The sequence below is a fragment of the Panthera pardus genome, unplaced genomic scaffold (genome assembly GCF_024362965.1).
Source record: "Panthera pardus isolate Hobbes unplaced genomic scaffold, ASM2436296v1 HiC_scaffold_26, whole genome shotgun sequence".
Lineage (NCBI taxonomy): Eukaryota > Metazoa > Chordata > Mammalia > Carnivora > Felidae > Panthera > Panthera pardus.
Window position 1 is genome coordinate 9,139,982 of NW_026526832.1, and position 23,292 is coordinate 9,163,273.

Below are 23,292 nucleotides of genomic sequence, written 5' to 3' on the forward strand. Positions count from 1 at the left end.
GCTTTCTGTGAGTTCATATTCTCTCTGCTCTTCTGTAATGGAATCACCCATACTCTGATTTTCTTTCTTTCTTTCTTTCTTTCTTTCTTTCTTTCTTTCTTTTCTTTTCTTTTCTTTTCTTTTCTTTTCTTTTCTTTCTTTCTTTCTTTTTTTAAATGTTTATTTATTTTTGAGATAGAGAGAGAGAGACAGAGACAGAGCATGAATGAGGGAGGGGCAGAGAGAGAGGAAGACCACAGAATCCAAAGCAGGCTCCAGGCTCAGAGCGAGCCCAGTGTGGGGCTCAAACTCATGAACCGTGAGATCATGACCTGAGCTGAAGTCGAACGCTTAACCAGTTGAGCCACCCATGCGCCCCTGAACTTCTTTGGGTGAACAGAAAATAAAACCATGGCAGGATTTTTAAATGGAGAATTGAGAAGTGGGGAGAGTAGCATCTTGTCTTAGTTTATTTGGAGAAGTGCTAGAAAAGATGGGGGTTAGAGGACAGAGTGTCTAGGGGGAGCCTGACAGGGCAGGTTCATGAAGTGTGAGGAGAAAAAGCAAGTAGTTGTGATAATGTTTGAGAAGATTTATGAGTCCTGTTTCTGTGATATACCTGAGTATTGTACAGGTACACTTTGCTGGCCCTTCACAAAATGCTCCCAGAATGGTGTTCTGATTTTATTTCTGTTTCAGTGTGTGTGTGTGTGTGTGTGTGTGTGTGTGTGTATCTTCTCATTCAAGAGAAGGGAATGAGCACTTATCTAGCACTATATTGAAATGTCTATCTCATTTAACAGAAACTAAGTTTAGTTTGAAGTAACTGTTCAAATCTGTTTTGTACTGCTTATAAGTTGGCCATGGTAGGTGTTCATTGGTTATGGGAATTTTTTCAGAAGGAATGAATTTTCCCTACAAATTTCAGTTAAAATTTTTTCTTAATTTATATGGGGAGATCTCTCTTTTATAAAAATATTTATTTAAGTAATCTCTTCAGTCTTCGTGGGGCTCAGATTCATAACGCTAAGATCAAGAGTCACATGCCCTTCCAATTCAGCCAGCCAGGCACCCCAGTTGGGGGAGATCTTTTTAATATCTTTGAGTTAAAAGGTTAAATTTTATATTTCAGCAATGGCCGTGCCCCATATCTACCTTCCTAGATTATCATCTGACCTTTTTAATGCCCCAGTATTCTTAGAAGGGTTCTATTGTTAATGCTGCTATCATTGCTTGTAGATGATTCACTGATCTTCACCAATCCATTAATAAGAAAGTGTTGTGGGGCGCTTTGCTGGCTCAGTTGGCAGAGTGTGTGATTCTTGATCTTTGAGGTTGTGAGCTCAAGGCCCACATTGGGTGTATAGATTAGTTAAAAATAAATAAAATTAAAAAAAAAATATGAGCGTGTTGCAGTTCAGCTCACAGGACTGTATCTTTCTGTGATCAGTGAATTGTGTGTATTGATCTTCATTGGCTGATATGAAAGTTAAGTTTCAGTGAGCAGTTTTATGTAACAGTTGTAACAGTTGCAAGTATTTTGAAAGTTCTGATCAAATTATAAAAAATTTTAAGTTGACAAAGAATTACTGCCATTTGCATATAAATTGAAAAGACAGCTTCAGCTTATTACATAATTACAGTTGTAAATACCAGCAATTTAATGTTATTGATTGATCTCTTAAATAATTTTTATTTTTAATATATGGCTCATGAAGTATATTTGATTTGTACTGAACTGCACTGAATTGATTGTACCATCAGCTGTGTTTAAACAGATGCGCAGGGGGGGCTGTTTTTATATTTATATTATTATATACTTATAAATTATTAGCTTTTCATATTCTCAGATTTTTAAGATTAAAAGTTTAAGGCTAGTTAATCAATTCAAAAATTTTAAATGGACTTAGAATGAATGGCAATAAAGTGTAATGCTTAAAAGTTCAGACTCTGAAATCAGTCTTCTTGGATTAGAATCATTACTGTTGCTTACTAGCAATATGGCCTCGGCAAGTTCTTTAACTTGTCTGTGCTTCAGTTTTGTCATCTGCAAAGTGGATATAATATTAGTACCTACCTCATAAGATTGTTGTGAGGATAAATGAATTAAGAAAAAATACTTAGGACAGTGCCTGGCACATCCTGAAGTCTCTGTATGTGTTAATTATTATTATCACTGTTATTAAATTTACACTTGAATTAATGTTGGCATTCATTGTAAAGAATATATTGTTTGCTTTGTAAATATAAACCCCTTTTACAGTTCTTGCATTAAAAATTATTTCTGTATAACTGAAAATAAACAGTAAACTAAAATGACATTTATAAAGTTTTTCATCAAAACTTTTTTTTACAGTTATTTTTTCTTCTCTTTTAGGCACGGAATGTTAACACTGGTGAATTGGCAGCAATTAAAGTAATAAAACTGGAACCAGGTAAACTGAAATTTGATGTTTCTTATTGCTGTAAGCCACTGCATATCTTTAAGGCTGATTTTAATGATGTTTGGTCAGCATTTTCTGATTTTTCCTAACATCTTCTGGGAAATAGAACTGGGGTCTACTCTTTCCTCCTCCTCTTTGAGTTCTGTAGACACCTGACTCAGTTCTTCTTGAAAAAATAACTCATAATGGGGGGAGGAGGAGAACTCCTGAAGAGACTGTTCCTTCTAACTCAGTTGAGCCAACTTGTCACCAGTCTCTAGTGCTGTTTTTCTAGGTTAGCACTGTCCTGTACTGAGAGGGCACTGTGATGCCAGGGGGAAAACACTGAACTGAGATTGGAGTGCCTGTAGTCCAGTTCTTTCTGTCCCACACTCTTGCTGTGTGAACTTGGGCAGGTAGCTTCTCTGGGTCTCCTCTGTTTTCTCAGTAGACCTAACCCTCCCATTTTATGAGTCATTAATATTGTAATACTAGGTTACCTTCCAACTTGAGCAGCTTATTGTAGAGCCCCTAGATGACTCTGCTTTTTTTTTTCTGCTTCAGCTATATTTTCTCTCTGAAATCCCCTACCCTTTACAAAACCCATGTCGTTCTGAGCTAACTACATACCCTTGTTTATCCTCTCTTAAAAGTCCTTTTTCGGGGCGCCTGGGTGGTTCAGTTGGTTGTGCGTCTGACTTTGGCTCACGTCGTGATCTCGCGGTTCGTGCTCTGGTGCTGACGGCTCAGAGCCTGGAGCCTGCTTCAGATTCTGTGTCCCCGTCTCTCTGCCCCACCCCTGCTTGTGCTTTGTCTCTCTCTGTCTTTCAAAAATGAATAAACATTCATTAAAAAAAATTTTTTTTAAATCCTTCCTCTTTTTTTCTCTTTTCTATCATAAACAAGTAGTTGTGCTAAGTGTCTAGACTGAGTTCCATGGTGATGGTACTGCCTTTCTGATGGCTTCCTTCACAACAAATTGATAATACATGAATTTGGTAAAAACAAGTTTTATTCCTGGTGTGAGCAGAAATCCATTTGGTAGTTTTTTTGTTTCTGTTTTTGTTGTTTTAAGGAGGGCACTTTTTTTTGAAAAGTCCAGATAGTAAAGTATTTTAGGCTTTGTGGACCATATGTGGTCTCTGCATACAGTTACCCCTCTTTCCTCCCTCTCTGTCTCCTTTCTCCCCCTAAAATGTAAAAACCATTCTTAGCCATTCTTAGCAAACCAGGCCACCTGCAGCTGTAGTTTTCCTGCCCTTGATTTAGATCATCAGTAGACTTTTTAGAAGTGCCATTAAGATGAAATTTAAGGATGTGTTGATGGACTGTGATCAAACCACACTTAAATATAATGAATGAAAAAATACTTTCTCAGTTACACATATTTACAGATTTTGTATAGTCTAATTAATACTCTAACATACAAGATAGTTTTTTCTTTGAATCTCCTCTGTTTTTAGGGGATATTTAAAGTTGGTGAAATCTGAGGTTAAAAAAAAAAAAAGTGAAGATTTGGCATTTGAAGCAGGGTCTTCATTTGTAATCAGTAAGGAGTGGCTCTGTTATTTGATGAAATCGTCTCTAATTAGAAGCAGTTTGTACATACATCATTCCTTCCAATCAGTTTAGTGTCTCCTGTTTCAGGTCTTCCTGCCTCTGCTCTAAGAGCACTTAACCACGTCTGTATTGTCATTCTAGAAATGCCTTTCTTTGTTCCAAGGCTTTTGGTCAAGTTTGTGTCCATAGCACTGAACTTAGTGTCTGGTACACGGTACCTGTTCAGTACCTCTTAAAACTTCCTTTAAAAAATTAGGAACTTGAAAAATCTTTCTGTTCATCAAGTCCTTTGTTTTCTGATTAATGCAATGTTTCTGTTGTTACGATGTGAATCTTAAACTGTCATGCATATGTTGATCATTGTTTTAAAAGTAGAAAATACAATTAAATAAAAAGAAGAAAAATCATTCATGTTCTATCCAGAGATAACAGGGTTATTATCATTTATATGTTACTACATATACCCTTTAGTTTACTTAACATTGGATTCCCTACCTAGATCTTCATAGAAGCCACCTGACTTTGAATACTTTAATTTCACATATCACTTGTTGGTGAGCTTGAAATATATGGCCCGGTGTTTAAAAACACAGGTCTAAAGCCAGGCTACTTTGATTGTAGTCCTGGCTTTACCACATTGCTTAAGCTTTCTGGTTCTGTTTCTTGATCTCTAAAATGGAACTAATAACAGTAGCTTCCTCTTAAGGTTGTTGTAGGGATTAAATGAGCTAATATATCTAAAGCACTTAAAACAGTGTCTGGAACAAAGTACCGTAGTACCTTCTATAGTAGGTAGCTGTTATTACTACTAACAGTACTCCAGTTCTCGAGATATGACTAACCATATTCCATCTATACCCACCACCCTCCTTCTCCCATTTGTAATTTTGAATGAGACCCCAAATATCAAATCATTAATATTTCAGCATGTACGGCTAAAGGATAAGAAGTCAAAGTATAACCACAAACAGGAACCCTTACAAGAACGTAAAATGGTGCATCTACTTTGGAAAAACAGTTTGGCGTTTTTCTTAAAAAGTTAATTTGCCAAATGACCCAGCAGTTCTTCTCTTGTGCATCTGCCTGCACGGCTTTCACATACAAGTTCATAATAGCATTATTCACAGTAGCCTGAAGTTGGAAAGAACTGCCCATCAGCTGGTAAATGAAGAGACTAAATATGTCTATAAAGTGAAATATTATTCAGCAATAAAAACAAACTGCTGATGGATGCAATGACATAAATGAACCTAAAAACTAAGTGGAAGGACCCAGACACGAGAGACCACACAGTGTATGATTCCTCCTATGTGAAATGTTCAGAAGAGGCAAATCTGTAGTCAGAAAGTGGATTAGTGGGCTGGTGTGTGTGTGTGTGTGTGTGTGTGTGTGTGTGTGGACTAACAGTTAATGGACATGAAGAATCTTATTGGGGTAATACTCTAAACTGGTTTACAGTAATGGTTGTACACCTTGGTAGATTACTAAAAAAACTATTAAATTGTACTCTTGATATGGATGAATTACATGATTTTAAAATATGCCTCAGTAAAGTGATCAAAATATATAACCACAATACCATTGCTGTCTTTCAACAACTTTAATAAGTTTCCTAATAACAAATAAGTCCCACGTACTGCAATTAGTTGATATGTCTCAAATTTCTTTTATATTTGTATATTCCTTCTTTATCTCTCCTTTTTAAAAAAAAAATCTCTTCTTTTTCCTTGCAATTTTTGTTGAAAAAAAACTAGGTTGTTTGTCATGTAGAATTATTCCCTCAGTCTGGATTTTGCTGATTGCCTCCTTGTGGTGTCATTTAATATGTTCTTCTGCGAATTGGTAGTTAGCCTGAGAGGATTGATGAGATTCAGGCTAGATTTGGAATGTGGTGGAGGGAGACAACTTCATGGTGGCATGTTTACATTTTTCTAAATTAAAATTCTGATGGACTGTCTATGATTTTTGGAAAAACAAAAACCAAATCTGAAATACTTAAGTGTATGTAATGAAGAATTACATCCAAAGTTTGTTATTTTGTTCCTTTTTTTTTTTTTAGCAGCTGATATCCAGTTTGAATCTGACACTAAATGAAGACCTATTCAGACATGTGGACAAAATTATTTGCTTAAATGTGAAGTTAGTCTGTTTATGTCACTGGGACTTACAGTCTTATTCATGTGGCTTTAATTTATATTTGGTTTCCTTAGTCATCCTTTGATTAACCAAAGCCTGTAACATTTTTTTAAACTTTTCGTTTGAATTCCAGTTAGTTAACATAGAGTGTAATGAAAGTAAAAAAAAAAAAAATACAATTAAACAAAAAATAAGAAACTAAGCATCATTCACCATTCTACCAAGTGTGTGAACCCTGTCAACAAATACAGTTAAATAAAAAGAAGAAACTAAGCGTCGTTCGTCATTCTTCTAGGTGTATGAACACTGTCAACTTCTGATGATTCTCTGGATTTTCTTGTATGTTTATATACAAACACCCATACATAAACATATAGGAACCACACAGACATAACACATACATTCATAAACATATAGGAACCACACAGTTATATAGACCACAAAGGGCTGGTGGAACTTCAAAGATTGGCAAGAGTACACGACCGAGATTGGCTTAATTTGCTTGCCTGCCACTGAACCAGTGAACAGGCACCACAGAGGACAAGTAAGATAAGGATGCACATGAGTGGACATGGCTCACCGGGGTGTCCCCAGGTCCTCGCAGAGGGTGGGCTACACTGGTGGTCTGTGCAGTGAGTAATTTGTCAGCCACAAAACCTAGTTTGCCATCATGTATGCTTTCAGGCTTGGAGAGTGACATCATCTGTAGTCAGCAAGTGGTGCAGCTGCTGTTAGAAAAGGCAATTATTTGTTGTGACACTGTTCTGTGCTTTTGTGTTCCATTTCTTGCAGTGTCCTCGGACCTGTAGCAGGCCTGGCCATCGCCTGCCTTACATGTAAACACATGTACATGTATATGAGTACACGTTATTCATATAAAGGACTTATTTTGTGTATTTGCTTTTCGTTTGAAAAGCATTTCATGAATATTTTTCCGTGTTAACATTTTTATGCCAGTGGTTTTTTAGCTGGCTGCATAGTAGTTGGTTATATAAATCACATTTATTTACTCAGTCCTTAATGATTGTAACATGTAAGTTTTCACGGTTAGAAACAGCACTACTGTGTACCTGCGAGGATATCTTTTGTTTTTATACATGATGGTTTTGTCATGATGAATTCATAGCTGGTCAGAAGATGTGTCCATTTTTAAGAGTTAGGATATATACTAGGAAGGTTGTGCCTGAAATTTCCTGTTTTTTCCCCCTATACTTTTGCCCGCAAAGGGTATCATTAAAATAAAATCTTTACTATTGGGCAGAAATTGATACCTGTTAATTAATTGGCATTTCTTTGTCTTCTGGCAATTGGATTTTTTTTTGTGAAGAACTTGTTCATGTCAGTTATTTAACAGAAATGTATTCAGTGTCTACTATGTGCCAGTCTGTGGTCTCACTGTCCGGCAAATAGTGGTAAATAAGGCAGACTCTTACCCTTGAAAAGCTTATATTTTAGTTCAAAGAGACAGTAAACATGTGGTGAAACATGTAAACAAATACTTTATGAACTAAAGTAAGGTAATGTTGAAAATCGTGTGGTCATGGGAGGCCTCTCAGAGCAGATGACATTTGGGTTGAGACTTGAATGATGAGAAGATGACAGTCCTGTGACAGGCGTGGGGAAGAGCATTCCAGGTAGCCAAGATCAGGTGCAGAGACAAGAAAGAGTGTAGCACGGTTGAGGACAGAGAGAAGGCCCATATGGCTGGATCATTGTGAGCCAGCGGGCGTATGAAACGAAATGAGGTTGCAAAGCTAAATTACAGGTGGCCTTGGGGACTGTAGTCAAGAGATTAGGTTTTATTTGAAGTGTACTAGAAAAACTTTTAAAGAATTTTTGACATCTGAGCAATGAGGTGGTACTATAAGTACTGTTAGTGAAATGGAGAAGACCTAAAGGGTGGATGGAATCAGTAATCCTGTATGTTTTATTAGTAATTCTGTATTTGTTATGTGTGTTTTAGACATCTGTTAGATGACCAGTTGCACATGTTAAATAGGCAGTTTGACATATGCATTTGAAGCTGTGGGAGAAGTTAGGTTAGAGATACAAATTTAAGGGTCCTTGGCATATAGGTGGTAGTTGAAGCTGTGGTAGTGGATGAGGTGCCATAGGAAGAAAGTAGAGAGAAGAGAAGGCTGTCTGGCTGAGGTTATAACCCTGGATGACTGCAATATTAGAGGCCTGCCAGACGGGAAGAACCCAGCTAAGAGAACTTGAGAACAGCTGACAACTGAGGAGAAATACCTGCTGGGTGTTTTGTCCTGGGAGCTCAAGGAAGAAAGTCTCTCAGGAAGGAGGGAGATGAAACTGTTGGATGATGCTGAGAGATGTGGAGTAAGATCAGGATGGAGACTTGAACATTGGTTTTGGAGACTTGGACAATTGGTGGGCTGCTCGAGCAAGTTAAGGGGAGAATGAGAGGAAAGGAAATGAAGGTAGCAGGAAGGATCCGCCTTTCAAGGCCTTTTGCTGAAAGGGTAGCAGAGAAATGGGGCATTAGCTAAAGCGGGACCTGGGGTTATGGAGGGTTTGTCTAGAATAGATAATGGTAAGTTATGTTTTGTGCCATTGAGAATAAACCAGTAGAGAAGAAGAAATTGATGTTGGGGGAGATAATGCAGATAACGCCAGGAATGAAGTATGAGAAAATGAAACGAGGTAGGATCCAAGGTATAAATCTGAGAGCAAGGAGAAATGATTCATTTTAATAGATATAAGGCAGAGGACAAGTATATGCATGTTCGGTGGTGGGGTTGATAGTGGGAAGCTTACTTGATTGGGCCCATTTTCCTTTTGGAACTATAGGGCATGGTTATCAGCCCAGAGTGAGAGTTGGAGGGTGTACTGGAGATATAGTGCTGGAGGTAAAATACGTGAAATAGTCTCAGGGACTGGAAAATGATACATAGAGTAGGATGGTCTGGCATTGATCAGTGACCCATTGAAATATGAAGCTGTAAATTTGAGTGTACTCTGTAGATATTGCTATGGTACAGGGGAAAGGAAAGCTGAGGTGTATCATTGTAATTTTGCTGGCAAGTTTAATGGAGGGAGACAGGTCTGTCTCAGGAGTTAAGGGTGATTGTAAAGGAGTGGTTATATTGCTTGTTCATGGAGTCTGGGCAGAGAAGGACAGGAAAGTGGTATGGATAGTAAAAAATGATAAGCTCAATGAGAACAATCCTTGAGATTGGAAAATTGTTGGAATGGGAGAACTTTAGTCAGTCATATGGAAAGATTGGATGACCTGGATGGGATACTTGAAATAGAGGCTTTAAAGGTGGTACATTGGAGGGGCACCTAGGTGGCTCAGTCGGTTAAGCGTCCGACTCTTGGTTTTGGCTCGCACGATCTCTTGGTTTTGGGAGTTGGAGCCCTGCGTTGGACTCTGCACTGGTAGCACAGGGCCTGCTTGGGATTCTCGCTCTTTCTCCACCCCACCCCCTTTGTACTGTCTGTCTCTGTCTCTCTGAAATAAATAAATAAATAAAATAAAGGTGGTGCATTGGAGCACTCGGGTGGCTCCGTCGGTTAAGCATCTGACTCTTGGTTTCAGCTCACGATTGGTGGATTCGAGCCCCACATCAGACTCTGCTGATGGGGGAGAGCCTGCCTGGGATATATTCATTCTCTCTCTCTCTCTCTCTCTCTCTCTCTCTCTCTCTCTCTGTGTGTGTGTGTGTGTGTGTGTCTTATCTCTTCCTCTGCCTCTTTCTCTTTCTCTCTGTCTCTCCATAATCAACATTAAAAAAAAAACACATCTAATTTAAAAAAAATAACTAAAGGTGGTACGTTTATGAAGGATGATGAGATGCCCATGTGAATAGGGTGGGGCTGAAATAGAGATTGTTATAGCTGAGCAGGTCATGCATCCAAGAGGCCTGGGTGTTTTGATGATCATTTATGAGGATGTTGAGGTCACGGAACATGAGTGAAGTAGTGATGAGCCAGGTGCCACAGTGTCAGTGTGTGAGGGAGAATGGCTAAGAATTCCAGAAATGCAGCTACAAGGAGTAGGAGGTGATACCCTGTGACAGCAGCCGCTTCAGGAGAGGCTGGGCTTTGAAGGAGAAAAGGGGAAGGGGTATTTGGAAGCAACAGCGAGGACAGAGGATATCCACCCCACTTCTAGGTCCTGCAGGACGTGAGCAAATTTCTACACCCTGAGAGGACTAAAGAGGAAGCAGCATCCTAGGGGAAAGCCAGCTTTCAGTTAGAATGTGAAGGTGAAGGGAGCCTGAAGAAGGGCTGGAGGATGAAGAGGAGGTCCTGATGACCTGTGAGATCAAAGGATGCCCATTTTTCTATGGAGATACCTGTCTTTTATTGATTGATTTTTTTTTTTTAATAGAGAACACTTCTGGGGTGTCTGGGTGGCTGAGTTGGTTAAGCGTCCAACTTTAGCTCAGGTCATGATCTCACGGCTCTTGAGTTCGAGCCCCACATCGGACTCCGTGGCTCTGTGCTGCTGGCTCGGAGCCTGGAGTCTGCTTCAGATTGTCTGCCTCTCCCTCTCCTTCCCTTCCCCTGTTTGTACTCTGTCTCTCTCAAATATACGTAAACATTTTGTAAAAATTAAAAAAAAAAAGAACACTTTAAAAAAATGTTTATTTATTTTGAGAGACAGAGGGAGGGAGAGAGAGTATCTAAAGCAGGTTCCGCGCTGTCAGTGTGGAGTCAGACTCAGGGCTTGAACCCACAAACTGTGAGATCATGACCTGAGCTGAGGTCAAGAGTTTGATGCCTAACTGACTGAGCCACTCAGGCGCCCTTATTTATTGATTTTTTTTAAAAGGTCTTTTTCTATGACAGATTTTAATCCTTTGGTAAATTGCAATTTTTTTTCTAGTATGCCTTTAAAATTTTGATGACTTTTGGATACAGGTAAGTTTTTAATTCATATGTAGCTAAAGCTATCACTATTTTTCTTTATGCTCTGAAGGTCTTGCTCATTCCCCTTGTTTATTTTTATGTGTGTGCATGTTTTATATTCACTTGACTATTATTGTACTTTTTTCAATATTTAAATCTTTATCCATGTGGAATTATTGTGGTGTATCACCTGAAGTAAAGATCGAACTTGATTTTTTTTTCTTGCATAATTAAGTTAAGCATCTTAGTCCTTCGGTATAATTGGGTCTTTTCTGGGCTTTCTGTTTTAATTTAAGGAATTGCCTATTTTGTTGCTAATGCCACACTGAAACTAGATTTTATTTTATTTATTTAAAAAAAATTTTTAATGTTTCTTTTTGACAGAGAGAGAGAGAGAGAGAGAGAGAGAGACAGAGACAGAACATGAGTGGGGGAGGGGCAGAGAGAGAGGGAGACACAGAATCCAAAGCAGGCTCCAGGCTCTGAGCTGTCAGCACAGAGCCCAATGCAGGGCTCGAACTCACGGACTGCGAGATCATGACCTGAGCCTAAGTCAGACGCTCAACCAACTGAGCCCCCCCAGGTGCCCTCTGAAACTAGATTTTAAAATAATACTTGTTCTTGAGGCAGATTGATTCAAACAATATTTTTATAGGATTGATAGTGGTATATGTTTGGACAGAGATAAATAATGTATTCAGTGACAGTGGAAAATAACAATATAGGTAAATTTTCTAAAATCCTCCTTTAAATTGCAAAAATTATTTTGACTGTTGTTTGTAAGTATTTCTCAAATGCACTTATCTCAAATAGCATGCTGAGAGCAGTGTACTCACCATGATGTAACTGATAGTTATAAGTTAAATCCTCAACACCTCATGACAGAGAAATGTTGCCTCCCAGAGAAAGGCTCTCAGCGGCATTTTTTCCTATCGTTTGGTGTCACTTCTTGCTTGTTTTTATCAATAAACATTTACTGACATGCATTAAGATAAATGAAAAGACACGGTTCTTGATTTTGAAGTGTCAGCCCCTTATATCTGCCCCCTTTATCTGCTGTTTCTTTTGCATTGTTGGCCGGGAGATTGGACAGTTAGATTTGTTAAAATGGCATTTACTGAAAAAGTAAATAATGCTATGAGTTTATCAGAAGAACTTTCCTTTGAGCTTTGAGTCCTCTCTGTTGCCTGATCAAGTTAACTTTTTGTCCATGCCTGGTTCTCATTTATGTTCTGAAAAGTTAATTACTAAATAAGTTCTTAGTTTTGAAGTCTAATTGTTATTTTGGAAGAGTTTCTGTGATGGGTAGCAAGAATCAAAGAGTGGTATGATGGTGAAGGAATAATGGTTTAGAATGTAAACTTTGGACCCAGAGTCCTTTGGTTGTAATTGAGGCTCCATCACAGTAAGCGCCATGACCTTAGCAAATTACGTAACCTGTTTTTATACCCTCCTGCAAAGTGGGTATAGCAGTAGTTCCTATTCATAGGGTTGTTGTGAAAATTAAGTATTTTAATACATTTAAAGCATTTAAAATAGCTAATATTTTTATTAATAGAGACTTAAAATTTTTAAAGTATAATTTCATGTATTGTGAAATTGAAATTAATAAAATTAAGTAAGCTATTATGTTTTCTTTCATTCTAGGAAACAAATGCAATAACTGATTTCTTAAACTGTCTGTTGACTTAATACTATCCCTTATTATTCTCCTCTGTCCCAACACACGCACACACACACACACACACACACACACACACCTTAAACACAGTAGAGCTCCTTAGAGACATTTATGCACTTTGAGTTAGATTTTTCTTTGTGATAATCTGGGGGCTGTGGAATAAGGCAAGCTTGGGAAATTATTTCCTTAAGCTTAATTTCTTTACAGTGACTACTCAAATGCAATCAAACCAAGTTCTAGAATTGCCTTTTTTGAACTTAAATATTCTGTCCAGAGTAGGCTATAAAATCCTTGGTGAAGGTGGCTTTTTTTAAAATTATAACCTTGACACTTTGTATAGTTCTAGGCACATAAATGCTCAGTAGGTATGTTATTGAATGAGTACTAGTGATCAGCTATTTTTTTAAAAATTTTTTTTTGTTTATTTATTTTTGAGACAGAGAGAGACAGAGCATGAACGGGGGAGGGGCAGAGAGAGAGGGAGACACAGAATCGGAAGCAGGCTGCAGGCTCTGGGCCATCAGCCCAGAGCCCGACACGGGGCTCGAACTCACGGACCGCGAGATCGTGACCTGAGCCGAAGTCGGACGCTTAACTGACTGAGCCACCCAGGTACCCCAGTGATCAGCTATTTAAGTGTCAGACACTGATACTGTCAGATACTAGAAAGGCTAGAATTTCCAGAATGATGATTTTTTTTAATGCAAAAACATTTTTTGATGTAAAAAAAAAAAACAAAAAAAAAAAACCACGCTTATGAGGTCAGTTGCTAAGGTTCTTATACTTTGCTGAAAAAGTAACTTTATAGCCTTTTGTAGGCTACCCATCCTAATTTCTGGAGAAAATGGAGAAAGGCTTTTATTATTTGCAAGATAAAATCAAGTCAGTCTCATGATAAAATTATTTTTAAAAATTTTAATTTCAGTATAGCTAGCATACATATATATACCAATATATAGTGATATATTAGTTTCAGGTGCACAATGTAGTGATTCAACAATTCTCTGTGTTGCTCTGTGCTCATCGTGATAAGTGTACTCTTAATCCCCTTCACCTGTTTCCCCCATCGCCCACGCATATCTTCCCTCTGGTAACCATCAGTTTGTTTTCTGTAAGTAAGAGTTGGTTTTTTAGTTTGTCTCTTTTTTTTTTCCGTTTTTTGTTTCAGATCGATCCTTTAATATGTACATGTTTAGTATTAAAATTAAGTCTATGTCATCTATGTAAGTGGCATTGATAGGCTCTGAAATGCTGGTGGGGAAAGTACAGCTATCATATTAGGTTTGTTTTCTGTTTTTTATGTCAGAGGAGGTATAGGGGAGATTTTGGCAACATAATTCAAGTACACCCAGAAATGTAGGAAATGATGATATGCAGAACTTGGTTTAACAGGAATTCACTTTCTTATTAGTGTTTTTCCAGATGGTGGAATTTTTCTTCTGAAATTCACATACCCACATAACAATAACAATAATGGTGATAAAAGTCACAGCGACCACTTTTTGAACATTTGCTGACGGCTGCATGCCAGACTCTATACTAAACTCTTCATATGCATTGTCTGCATCCTCAGAGTAACACCTTGCAGTAGGTATGGTATTATCATCCCCATCTCACAGATGTAGAATAGAGGCACAGAAAGATTAATTTGCCTTAGGGCTTTGTAACAGTGAAGCAAATTCAAATCCAGGTTTGTGTTTTTTCTAGAGCCTGTGCTATTGTGTATATTGCCTTACAGATACTTCATGGAATGTTGAGAATAATTCCTGGTTCTCCAGCAATGTTCTTTGAAAGTTTTGCCTCTTTATTGAACCCGTGTTCATTTATTTTTAATTTTTAACTAAAAATTTTTATGTGTTTTATTTAAGGTAATTGCAGAGGATAGAAAAAATTATAAGAACAGTACAAAGAATTTTGGGATTTCACCCAGATTTCTCAATACTCAATTTATTATTTTTGCTATATCCTTTCCTACATTAAAAGATAGACTCTTCCCCTGAATACTTCAGTGTGTATTTCCTTTAACGATGAAATGGCATTGTCTTACATAAGAGTACAGTGATCAAAATCAGGAAATTAAGACTGATAGCGATGCCTATTATTTAAACCCCAGACCTTACTCAGATTTTGTCAGTTGCCCCAATAATACCCTTTTAAGGCAAAAGAAAATCCAAGATGATGTGTTGCATTCAGTTCCAGGTCTCTTGAGTTGCCTTTAATCTGAAAGAGTTCTTGAGCCTTTGTTTTGGATTCTAGGTATAGTTACTGCTACTGAAGTATCCTTGTTACTAGGCTGCCTTAAGGGATGGAGTTGGGAAATAGAGGTCCCATGGATGTGCACACATGAATATCGGTTTACCCACACCTCCCCCTCCCTTCTACCCATATGATTGTCTAAAACCAATACCAGTCTAACACCACACGGTTCACTTTCTCCTGTTCATGTTTGTAACTCTCTTCTCCAATAGAGAAACCTAGTTTCCATTATCCACAGTATATTCATTCCTTTGCTTAATCCTTGAACACAGAAGTAATTTCAAGATTGTTAATCCATATCTCTTTGAGAAATCAACTACTAACTAGAAGTCACTGTTCAGAACATACACTGTTCTCGTGTTTGGTTCCCTACCACCCTTACCCTTTCATAGTGTTTATGCTATTCATTTGAAGTCTGTGTGGTGTATTAATTTCCTAGGGCAGCCATAACAAAATATCACAAACTAGATGGCTTAAAGCAACAGAAATTTATTCTCTCACAGTTCTGGGAGGCCAGACATTGAAAATTAAGGTATCAGTGGAGTTGAATCTATCTGAAAGCTCTGGAGAGAATATGTTCCATCCTTCTCCTTCAGTTTCTGGTGATGGCCAGCAATCTTTGGAGTGCCTTGGGTTGTAGAAGGCTTGAATCTCTGCCTTTGTCATCACATACTGTGCTCCCTGTGTCCAAATTTTTCCTTCATATGAGGACACCAGTCATAGAGATCTCCCTAAAGGCCTCATCTTGACTTGATTACTGCAAAGACCGTATTTCCAAGTAGGGTCACATTTACAAGTACTAGAGGTTAATTAAGACTTCACCATATTTTGGGGGGAGAGGGGACACAATTCAACCCATAATATATAGCCAGTTCATTTGTTTCTGTTTGTATTCATTTGGGGGATGCCTGCCTCATCTTTGATTTTATTTCTTTTCTTTTAGACTGTTTTTAGAACATATGAAACTTTAACATGATTCTAAAAGGCAGAACTATACAAAAAGGAATATTTAGGAAGTATTATATTTCTGTCCTTTTTACCCTATCCCTGCTCACCCCCTATTGATAACCACTGTCTTTGGTCTCAGGTTTATCCTTTCCATGTTTTTTTGTTGTGCTGTTTTGTTTGTTTGGTTGGTTTTGTTTTTTACCCAACGGGACAGGTATATGAATATTTTCTTGTTTTATTTTTTTATTTCACAAAGGGTAGCATACTATAGATATCTCTTTGAATTTTGTTCTTTTCACTTAGCAACATGTCTGGGAAATCACTCCAAAATAGCCCATTACACACACACACACACACACACACACACACACACACACACACCCAAAGTTAATTCAGTCACTGTCCCATGTGTGAGCATTTAGGTTCCAGTGTGTTGCATTTACAAATAATGCTGCTTGAAAAATTTATGTCATCCATATTGAAAAATGCTACAAGGAGGCCTCGGAAACATGCCAAAATGAAGGAAGCCAGACATAATAGGTCTCTTGATGTGTGGTTCCATTTATATGAAATATACAGACTAAGTAAATCCTTAGAGACAGAAAGCAGATTTGTGGTTGCTAGGGAAGAGGGAGGAAATGGGAAGTGACTGCTTAAGTGTATAGGGTCTCCTTTAGGGGTGATAAAAATGTTTTAGAATTAGAGGTGATGGTGGCACAGCATTGTGAATGTACTAAATGCCACTGAATTGTACACTTTGTTATACGGATTTCACCTCAAAAGTATGTATTATCCATAAGTTAAAATAGCTACTTATTTTTTCTCATGGGTCTTGGTGCTTTGACATTTCAGCCCTTGAAATGTGCAGTGCATCTTTAAATGCCGAGGTTCATCATGTTAATGATGGTGTGCATAACATATATACATTGTCTGCTCGCACATTTTTTTTGGTTGCTTTATCAGAATTTAGAGTAATTTTCTTTACCTCTTCTGTCTCTCATTTTGCAGAGCTTTTGGGTTATGTTTTGTTTTTCTCATACACTGGAGAGAGTTGAAGTCTAATGATGCTAGAGCTTAAAGTATCTGTGGGGAATTGGGAGCATGGTCAGGGATGGGAGTGGGTCGTAAAGGATGGAAGCTAGAAAGATATTAAGGCCAGATTGTATACCATGACACTTTCTATGCTATGCCAAAATGTCTGGAGCTGTGGGTCATAGAAGGTTATTAGGGAGAAGACTAATATTTATCCTGTGTTTTAAATATAACTGGCAGTAATATGACAAATGTACTGAAATGTAAGTTAATACTGGAAATAGGGAGACCAGTTAAGAGTTATATTGGGAAGTGTATTAGGGCTCAGGTTAACTGCCATACAAAGAAACTCCAAAATGACCTGAGTAAGATAGACATTTATTTCTCTCTCATGTAACAGTTCTGAAGTGAGCCCAGACTGGTGCATTAGTCCTGTTACATGAGCTTCTTGAGGGATGCCTGTTTCTTCCATTTTATGCCATCACCCAGTAGAACACACATTCACCTGCTGTGTGAAGCAGGGTCATTTGTGTGTCCATCTTTTTCTTGTAGGAACCGAGAGACAAGTATTTTAAGGCAAGCAACTTGTAACTAATGAGTCTGGAAGTCGCACACCAGCTCTGCTTATTGTCCATTCCTGGAAACTTGCTTACATGGTCACACAGATTCATGAGAGGCTAAGAAATGTGTTCTTTAACCTGACAGCTATATGTCCAAGAAGGAAAGAATGGCTATTAGAGGTAAAAATAGTAGTCTACCCCAGGAGGCAATTTGGCTGTTATTATGAGGATTTGAACCAAGGTAGTTACAGTAGGGCTGGATTGGAGAGGTATTTAGGAAGTAGAATGAAGAGAGAACGTATTTCCATTGATTTGAGACATGTTGATTATGAGGTGTTTAGAGATTGTTTTTGTAGATATGTATAGTTGTCAGTATGATCTACAGGTCTGGGGCTCAGGAGAGAGGTCTTGGCTGGATGCCTGGATCTGAAAATCATTGGTGTTAGGTAGTAGCTGTAGTCAGAGAGTTTCAAAAAGAAAGAAGGCATTGCTAATATTAAATGCTGCTTCAGAATTGATAAGAGGCCTTGGATTTGGATCTTAGAATGACACGGACCTTTGCAAGAGTAATCTTAGCAGAGTCCTGGAATGAAAAATAGATTGGGTTGAGGAATGCATGAAAGTCACGAAAAGGAAACAAACCTGAGACTACTCTTTGAAGAACTTTGGCTGTGCAAAGCAATAAGGGGACTGGTTTAACAAGAGAAAAGAAGGTTAAGAGAGAGTTTTTACATTGAAGTAAGTTTGAGCATATTTGTAGACTGAAAGGAAAGGGGTGGTGATAGAATAAAGGTATCAAAGAGAATATAATAAATGATGAAGCAACGTTCTGGGAGGGCTTGGAAGAAACAGGATCAGGAGGTACCTCTTTTGAAAAGGAAGAGAGTACCTCTTTTGGGATCATATCTTTATAAAGGGCCAAGAGTGGGCACAAATATAGATTAGCTTTAAGGTTGAGTAGAAGGTAGTAAAACAAGATCTCTACTACAGGGCCTCCATTTTCTCAGATGGAGGAAGCTTTGTCCTTAGCTGAGAGTGAAGTAGAGGTGGATAAGTAGGATATCTGAAAAATAATGGAAATGACTTTTTGTTGTTGTTTAGGAGCCACTGTAGGAAATAGAAGGAGAAACTGACTAGTTACCAGTGATGGGACTGTTGGACGGTGTTATGTGCCTAACTGAAGTTTAGAAATAAACCATTTTTTAATTGTTTCCATTAACACAACTGTGTTACTATTCAAGAACTATCATTAGAACATTGCCTGAAAACATTATGCCATCAGTTTTCATGGATTAAAAGTTTCTCTTTTCTCTAGAAATTAGAATTATGGGAAAATTAGTGTTAAGAGAACTAGACAAGGGTAGTACTCCGATGTAGGTAAACTTGTCTCTTTCAAAAACTGTTCATTAGTGAAATTCCTGTCCCTGTAATGTTAATTATGCATCCATGATACCTGTCCTCCAAAGTCTCCGAGGATAACAAGCATATATTCATAATTTATCTTCAGCCTTACTCACAAAGTAGGTTAAAAAAAAAACACCAGTAATACTAAGATAAATGTTTAATTAAAGTTAGAAATAGTACTTTTATAGAAAAGAGAAAAACAATACTGAGATATGTCACTCCATAATCTCATCCTTTTGCGTAAAGTCTTCTTGATTCCAGATGTGTAATGCAAACCAGTGATTCCTGGTATTTAACATGAAATGCTGCTACCACAAATGTAATATTTATTGTACTTCTATATGATGCCAGTATGGAAGAAAGTTCAGTTTCCTTTTAAGACTCTTGCTTCTACTAAAGCCTATGTTTTCTTGATATGTTAAAAAGGGACATTGTAGTCCCAGAGGTCTTCACTATAAAATACAGCCATTCGAACAGATGTGAGATGGTATCATCTTGTGGTTTTGATTTGCATTTCTCTAAAGATTAATGATATTGAACACCTTTTCATGCACCTGTTGGCTACTTGTATGTATCTTCTTTGGAAAAAAATGTTTGTTCAGTATTTCTGCCAATTTTTAAATCACATTTTTTTCCCTGTTAACTTGTGTGAGTTCTTTATATGTTTTTTGATATTAACTCCTCATTGGACATGATTGGCAGATATTTTCTCCCCATTCCACAGGTTGCCTTTTTATTTTGTTGATGGTTTTCTTTGTTGTGCAGAAAGAAGCTTTTTAGTTTTTTATCATAAAAAAGACAAGAGATGAGTGTTGGTGAGGATGAGGAGAAAAGGGAACTCTTGTGCGCTGTTGGTGGGACTATAAATTGGTGCAGCCACTACGGAAAACAGTATAGAGGTTCCTCAAAAAATTAAAAATAGAAACTCTATACAATCCAGCAGTCCAGCTTCTGGTATATATCCCAAGGATATGAAAACAGGATATTGAAGAGTATCCACACTCCCGTGTTTACTGTAGCATTATTTATAATAGCTAAATTTGGAAACAACCTACATGTCTGTTAGCGATGAATGGACAAAGAAGGTGTAGTGTGTACGTACACAATGGAATGTTACTCTGCCACCAGAGAAGGAAATGCTGCCATTTACAGCAACCTGGATGGACCTTGAGGGCATTATACTAAGAAGTAAGTTACAGAAGGCACATACTGCCTGGTATCACTTCGGTGTGGAATCCTAAAAAACAAAAGTAAAAAAAGGTCAACCTCCTAGAAACAGAGTAGAAGAGTGGGTGCCTGTGTCTAGGGGATAGGGAAATAGTGTATAATAAAAAGGAAACAAAATCAATTCAGAAGGTAAGTTCTGTATATTGTTATGAAAAAGAGAAGACAATACTTGGCTTAACAACAAAGCCCCAAAATATATGAGGCAAAGCTAACAACTGGAGAGAGAAATGGTTTAAACAATAATAGTTGGAAACTTTAATACCCCACTTCTATTTATTCATTTTTGTTTTATTTTTATTTTTTGAGAGAGAGCGAGCAGGGGAGGGGCAGAGGGAGATAGAATCTTAAGCAGTCTCCATACTCAGCAAGGAGCCCTACGCTGGGCTCGATGTCAGGACTGACCATGAGATGGCCTGAGCTGAAATCGGGAGTTGAATGCTTAGTCGAATGAGCCACCCCAGATACCCCAGTATGCCACTTTTAATAATTAATGGTAAAAGTAGGTAGAAAATAAACAAGGAAATAGAAATACTATAAACCAATTAGACCTGATATACATCTGTAGAACACCTCACCCAACAGTAGCAGAGCACATATTCTTCGCAAGCATACATAGAACATTCTCCAGGGTAAACCATATGCTAGGCTATAAAACATGCCCGAATTAATTTAAAAGAATTAAAGTCATACAAAGTATGTTCTTCGAGAATAGTATTAAGTTAGAAATCAGTGACACAAAGAAATTTTGGAAATTCACAAATATGTGGAAAGTGCACAACACTCTTTTAGTTAACTAAAGACTCAAAGAGGAAACCACAAGGGTAATTAGGAAGTACTTTAAGAGGAATAAAAATGAAAGTACAGCATATAAAAACGTATGTACAGGTGTGCTGTTTCAAAGGGGCACATGCATCCCGATGTTTACAGCAGTGCTATCGACAATAGCCAAAGTATGGAAAGAGCCCACATATCCATTGATGGATAAATGGATAAAGAAGATGTGGCATATATATATATATATATATATACAATGGTGTATTGTTCGGCAATCAAAAAGAATGAAATCTTGCCGTTTGCAACTATGTGGATGGAACTAGACGGTATTTGCTAAGTGAAATTAGTCAGAGAAAGACAAATATCATATGACTTCACTCATGTGAGGACTTTAAGAGACAAAACAGATGAACATAAGGGAAGGGAAGCAAAAATAATATAAAAACAGGGAGGGGGACAAAACTTAGGAGACTCTTAAATATAGAGAACAAGCTGAGGGCTGAGGAGGGATTGTGGGAGGGGGGAGGGGCTAAATGGGTAAGGGGCATTAAGGAATCTACTCCTGAAATCATTGTTGCACCATATGCTAACTAACTTGGATGTAAATTAAAAAATAAATTAATTAAAAAAAAACTTATGGAATGTAGCTAAAGCGGTGCTTAGAGGGGAGTTTATGACTGTCAATGCCTGTATTAAAAAAGAAAGTTTCAAGTTTGCTGACAGCTCAGAGCTTGGAGCCTGCTCTGGATTCTGTGTCTCCCTCTCTCTGCCCCCCACCCCCTCTCAAAAATAAACATTAAAAATTAAAAAAAAAAAATTAAGCCAAAAAAAGAGGAAGAAATTAAAGACCAGATTAAACCAAAGGCAAACATAAGGAAAGAAAATATAAGGATTAGAGATAAATAAATACAGTATAGAACAGTAGAGAACATTGGTGTAACTGAAAATGGGTTCTTTGAAAAGATCAACAAAATTGACAAATCTTTAGTTAAACCAAAGAAAAAAGTGAAAAAAGGGAAGACTAAAATTACTAAAATCAGGAATAAAAGAGGGGAACTTACTACCGATCTTACAGAAATAAAAAGGATTATGAAAATACCATGGACAGCTGAATGCCAACAAATTAGGTACATAGGTGAAATGAACAAATTTCTAAAATTACACATCATCAAAACTGACTCAAGAAGAGATAGAAAATTTGAATAGACCCATAACAAATAGCAGTTGAATTAGTAATCAAAAAACTTTTCACTGAGAAAAATCCAGGAACAGTTGGTTTCACTGGTGAATTCTACCAAATGTTTAAATAAGAGCACCAATCCTTCACAACAACCCTCCCCACAAAAAAAGGAAGGAACGCTTCCCTCCTCATTCCATGAGGTCGATATTACCCTGATATCAAAACCAAACAGATTTTACAAGTTAACTACGGATCAGTCTTAATATAGATGGAAAAAATCTTCAGCAAAATCATACATGCAACAATGTGTAAAAAAGATCGTAGGGGTACCTGGGTGGCTCAGTTGGTTAAGCTTCCGACTTCAGCTCAGGTTATGATCTCACATTTCTTGAGTTCAAGCCCTGCATGGGGCTCTGTGCTTACAGCTTGGAGCCTGCTTAAGGTTCAGTGTGTGTGTGTCTCTCTCTCTGCCCCTCCCCCACTCACACTCTGTGACTCTCTCTAAAAATATAAACATTAAAAAATATTTGGAAAAAAAAAAAAGATTGTACACCATGACCAAGTGGGATTTATCCCAGGAATGCAAAATTGGTTGAATATCTGAAAACGTAATACACCATATTATTAGAATAAGAACAAAAATCATCTCAACAATGCCAAAAAGGCAATTGACAAAATCCAGAACCTTTTCATGATGAAAAAAAGAAACTGAACAAGGTAAGAATAGAAAGGAATTTCCTCAACCTGATAAAGTGCATATATACAACACCCACAGTTAGCAACCATACTTTGTCTTTGATGAAAGGCAAAGATGTCTTTCCTGTAATATCAAGGACAAGACAAGGAAGTACATTTTCACCATAACTATATATACATCATTGTAGATCTTCCTAGGACAATTAAACAAGAAAAAGAAATACGAGGCATCCATATTGGAAACAAAGAAGTAAAATTATCTGTATTTCCAGGTGATATGATCTTGTATCTAGAAAATCCTAAGGAATCAATCCACTAATATACCATTAAAACTGAAAACAGATTCAGTAAGTTTGCATGGTACAAGATCAATATGCAAAATTTTATTTCTATACACAAGCAGTTACATTCTGAACATGAAAGTGAGAAAATCTAGTTACAATAGCATCAAATTAAGATTAAATACTTAGAAACTAAGGTTAAAATATTTATGTATAAGTTTAACAAAAGAAATGGAAGACTTGTGCATTGAAAACTATAAAACATTGGACAAAGAAGATC

General features: G+C 37.4%; 1 protein-coding gene across 4 annotated transcripts in view; it reads left to right on the forward strand.

The window, feature by feature from the left end:
• The window catches only part of MAP4K3 (mitogen-activated protein kinase kinase kinase kinase 3), a 204,452-nt gene that overhangs the window by 63,460 nt on the left and 117,700 nt on the right, over nt 1-23,292 (forward strand). For 3 of the 4 annotated variants that reach the window (XR_008418038.1, XM_019446682.2, XM_019446692.2), the window contains exon 2: nt 2,357-2,414. Coding sequence is in view for 2 of the 4 variants with exons in the window: in XM_019446682.2 (XP_019302227.1) it covers nt 2,357-2,414 (58 nt within the window). In the remaining 2 variants the exon portion in view is untranslated. Of the gene's footprint in view, nt 1-2,356; nt 2,415-23,292 lie in introns of those variants that run through there. The other variant, XM_053890985.1, reaches the window with a different exon arrangement.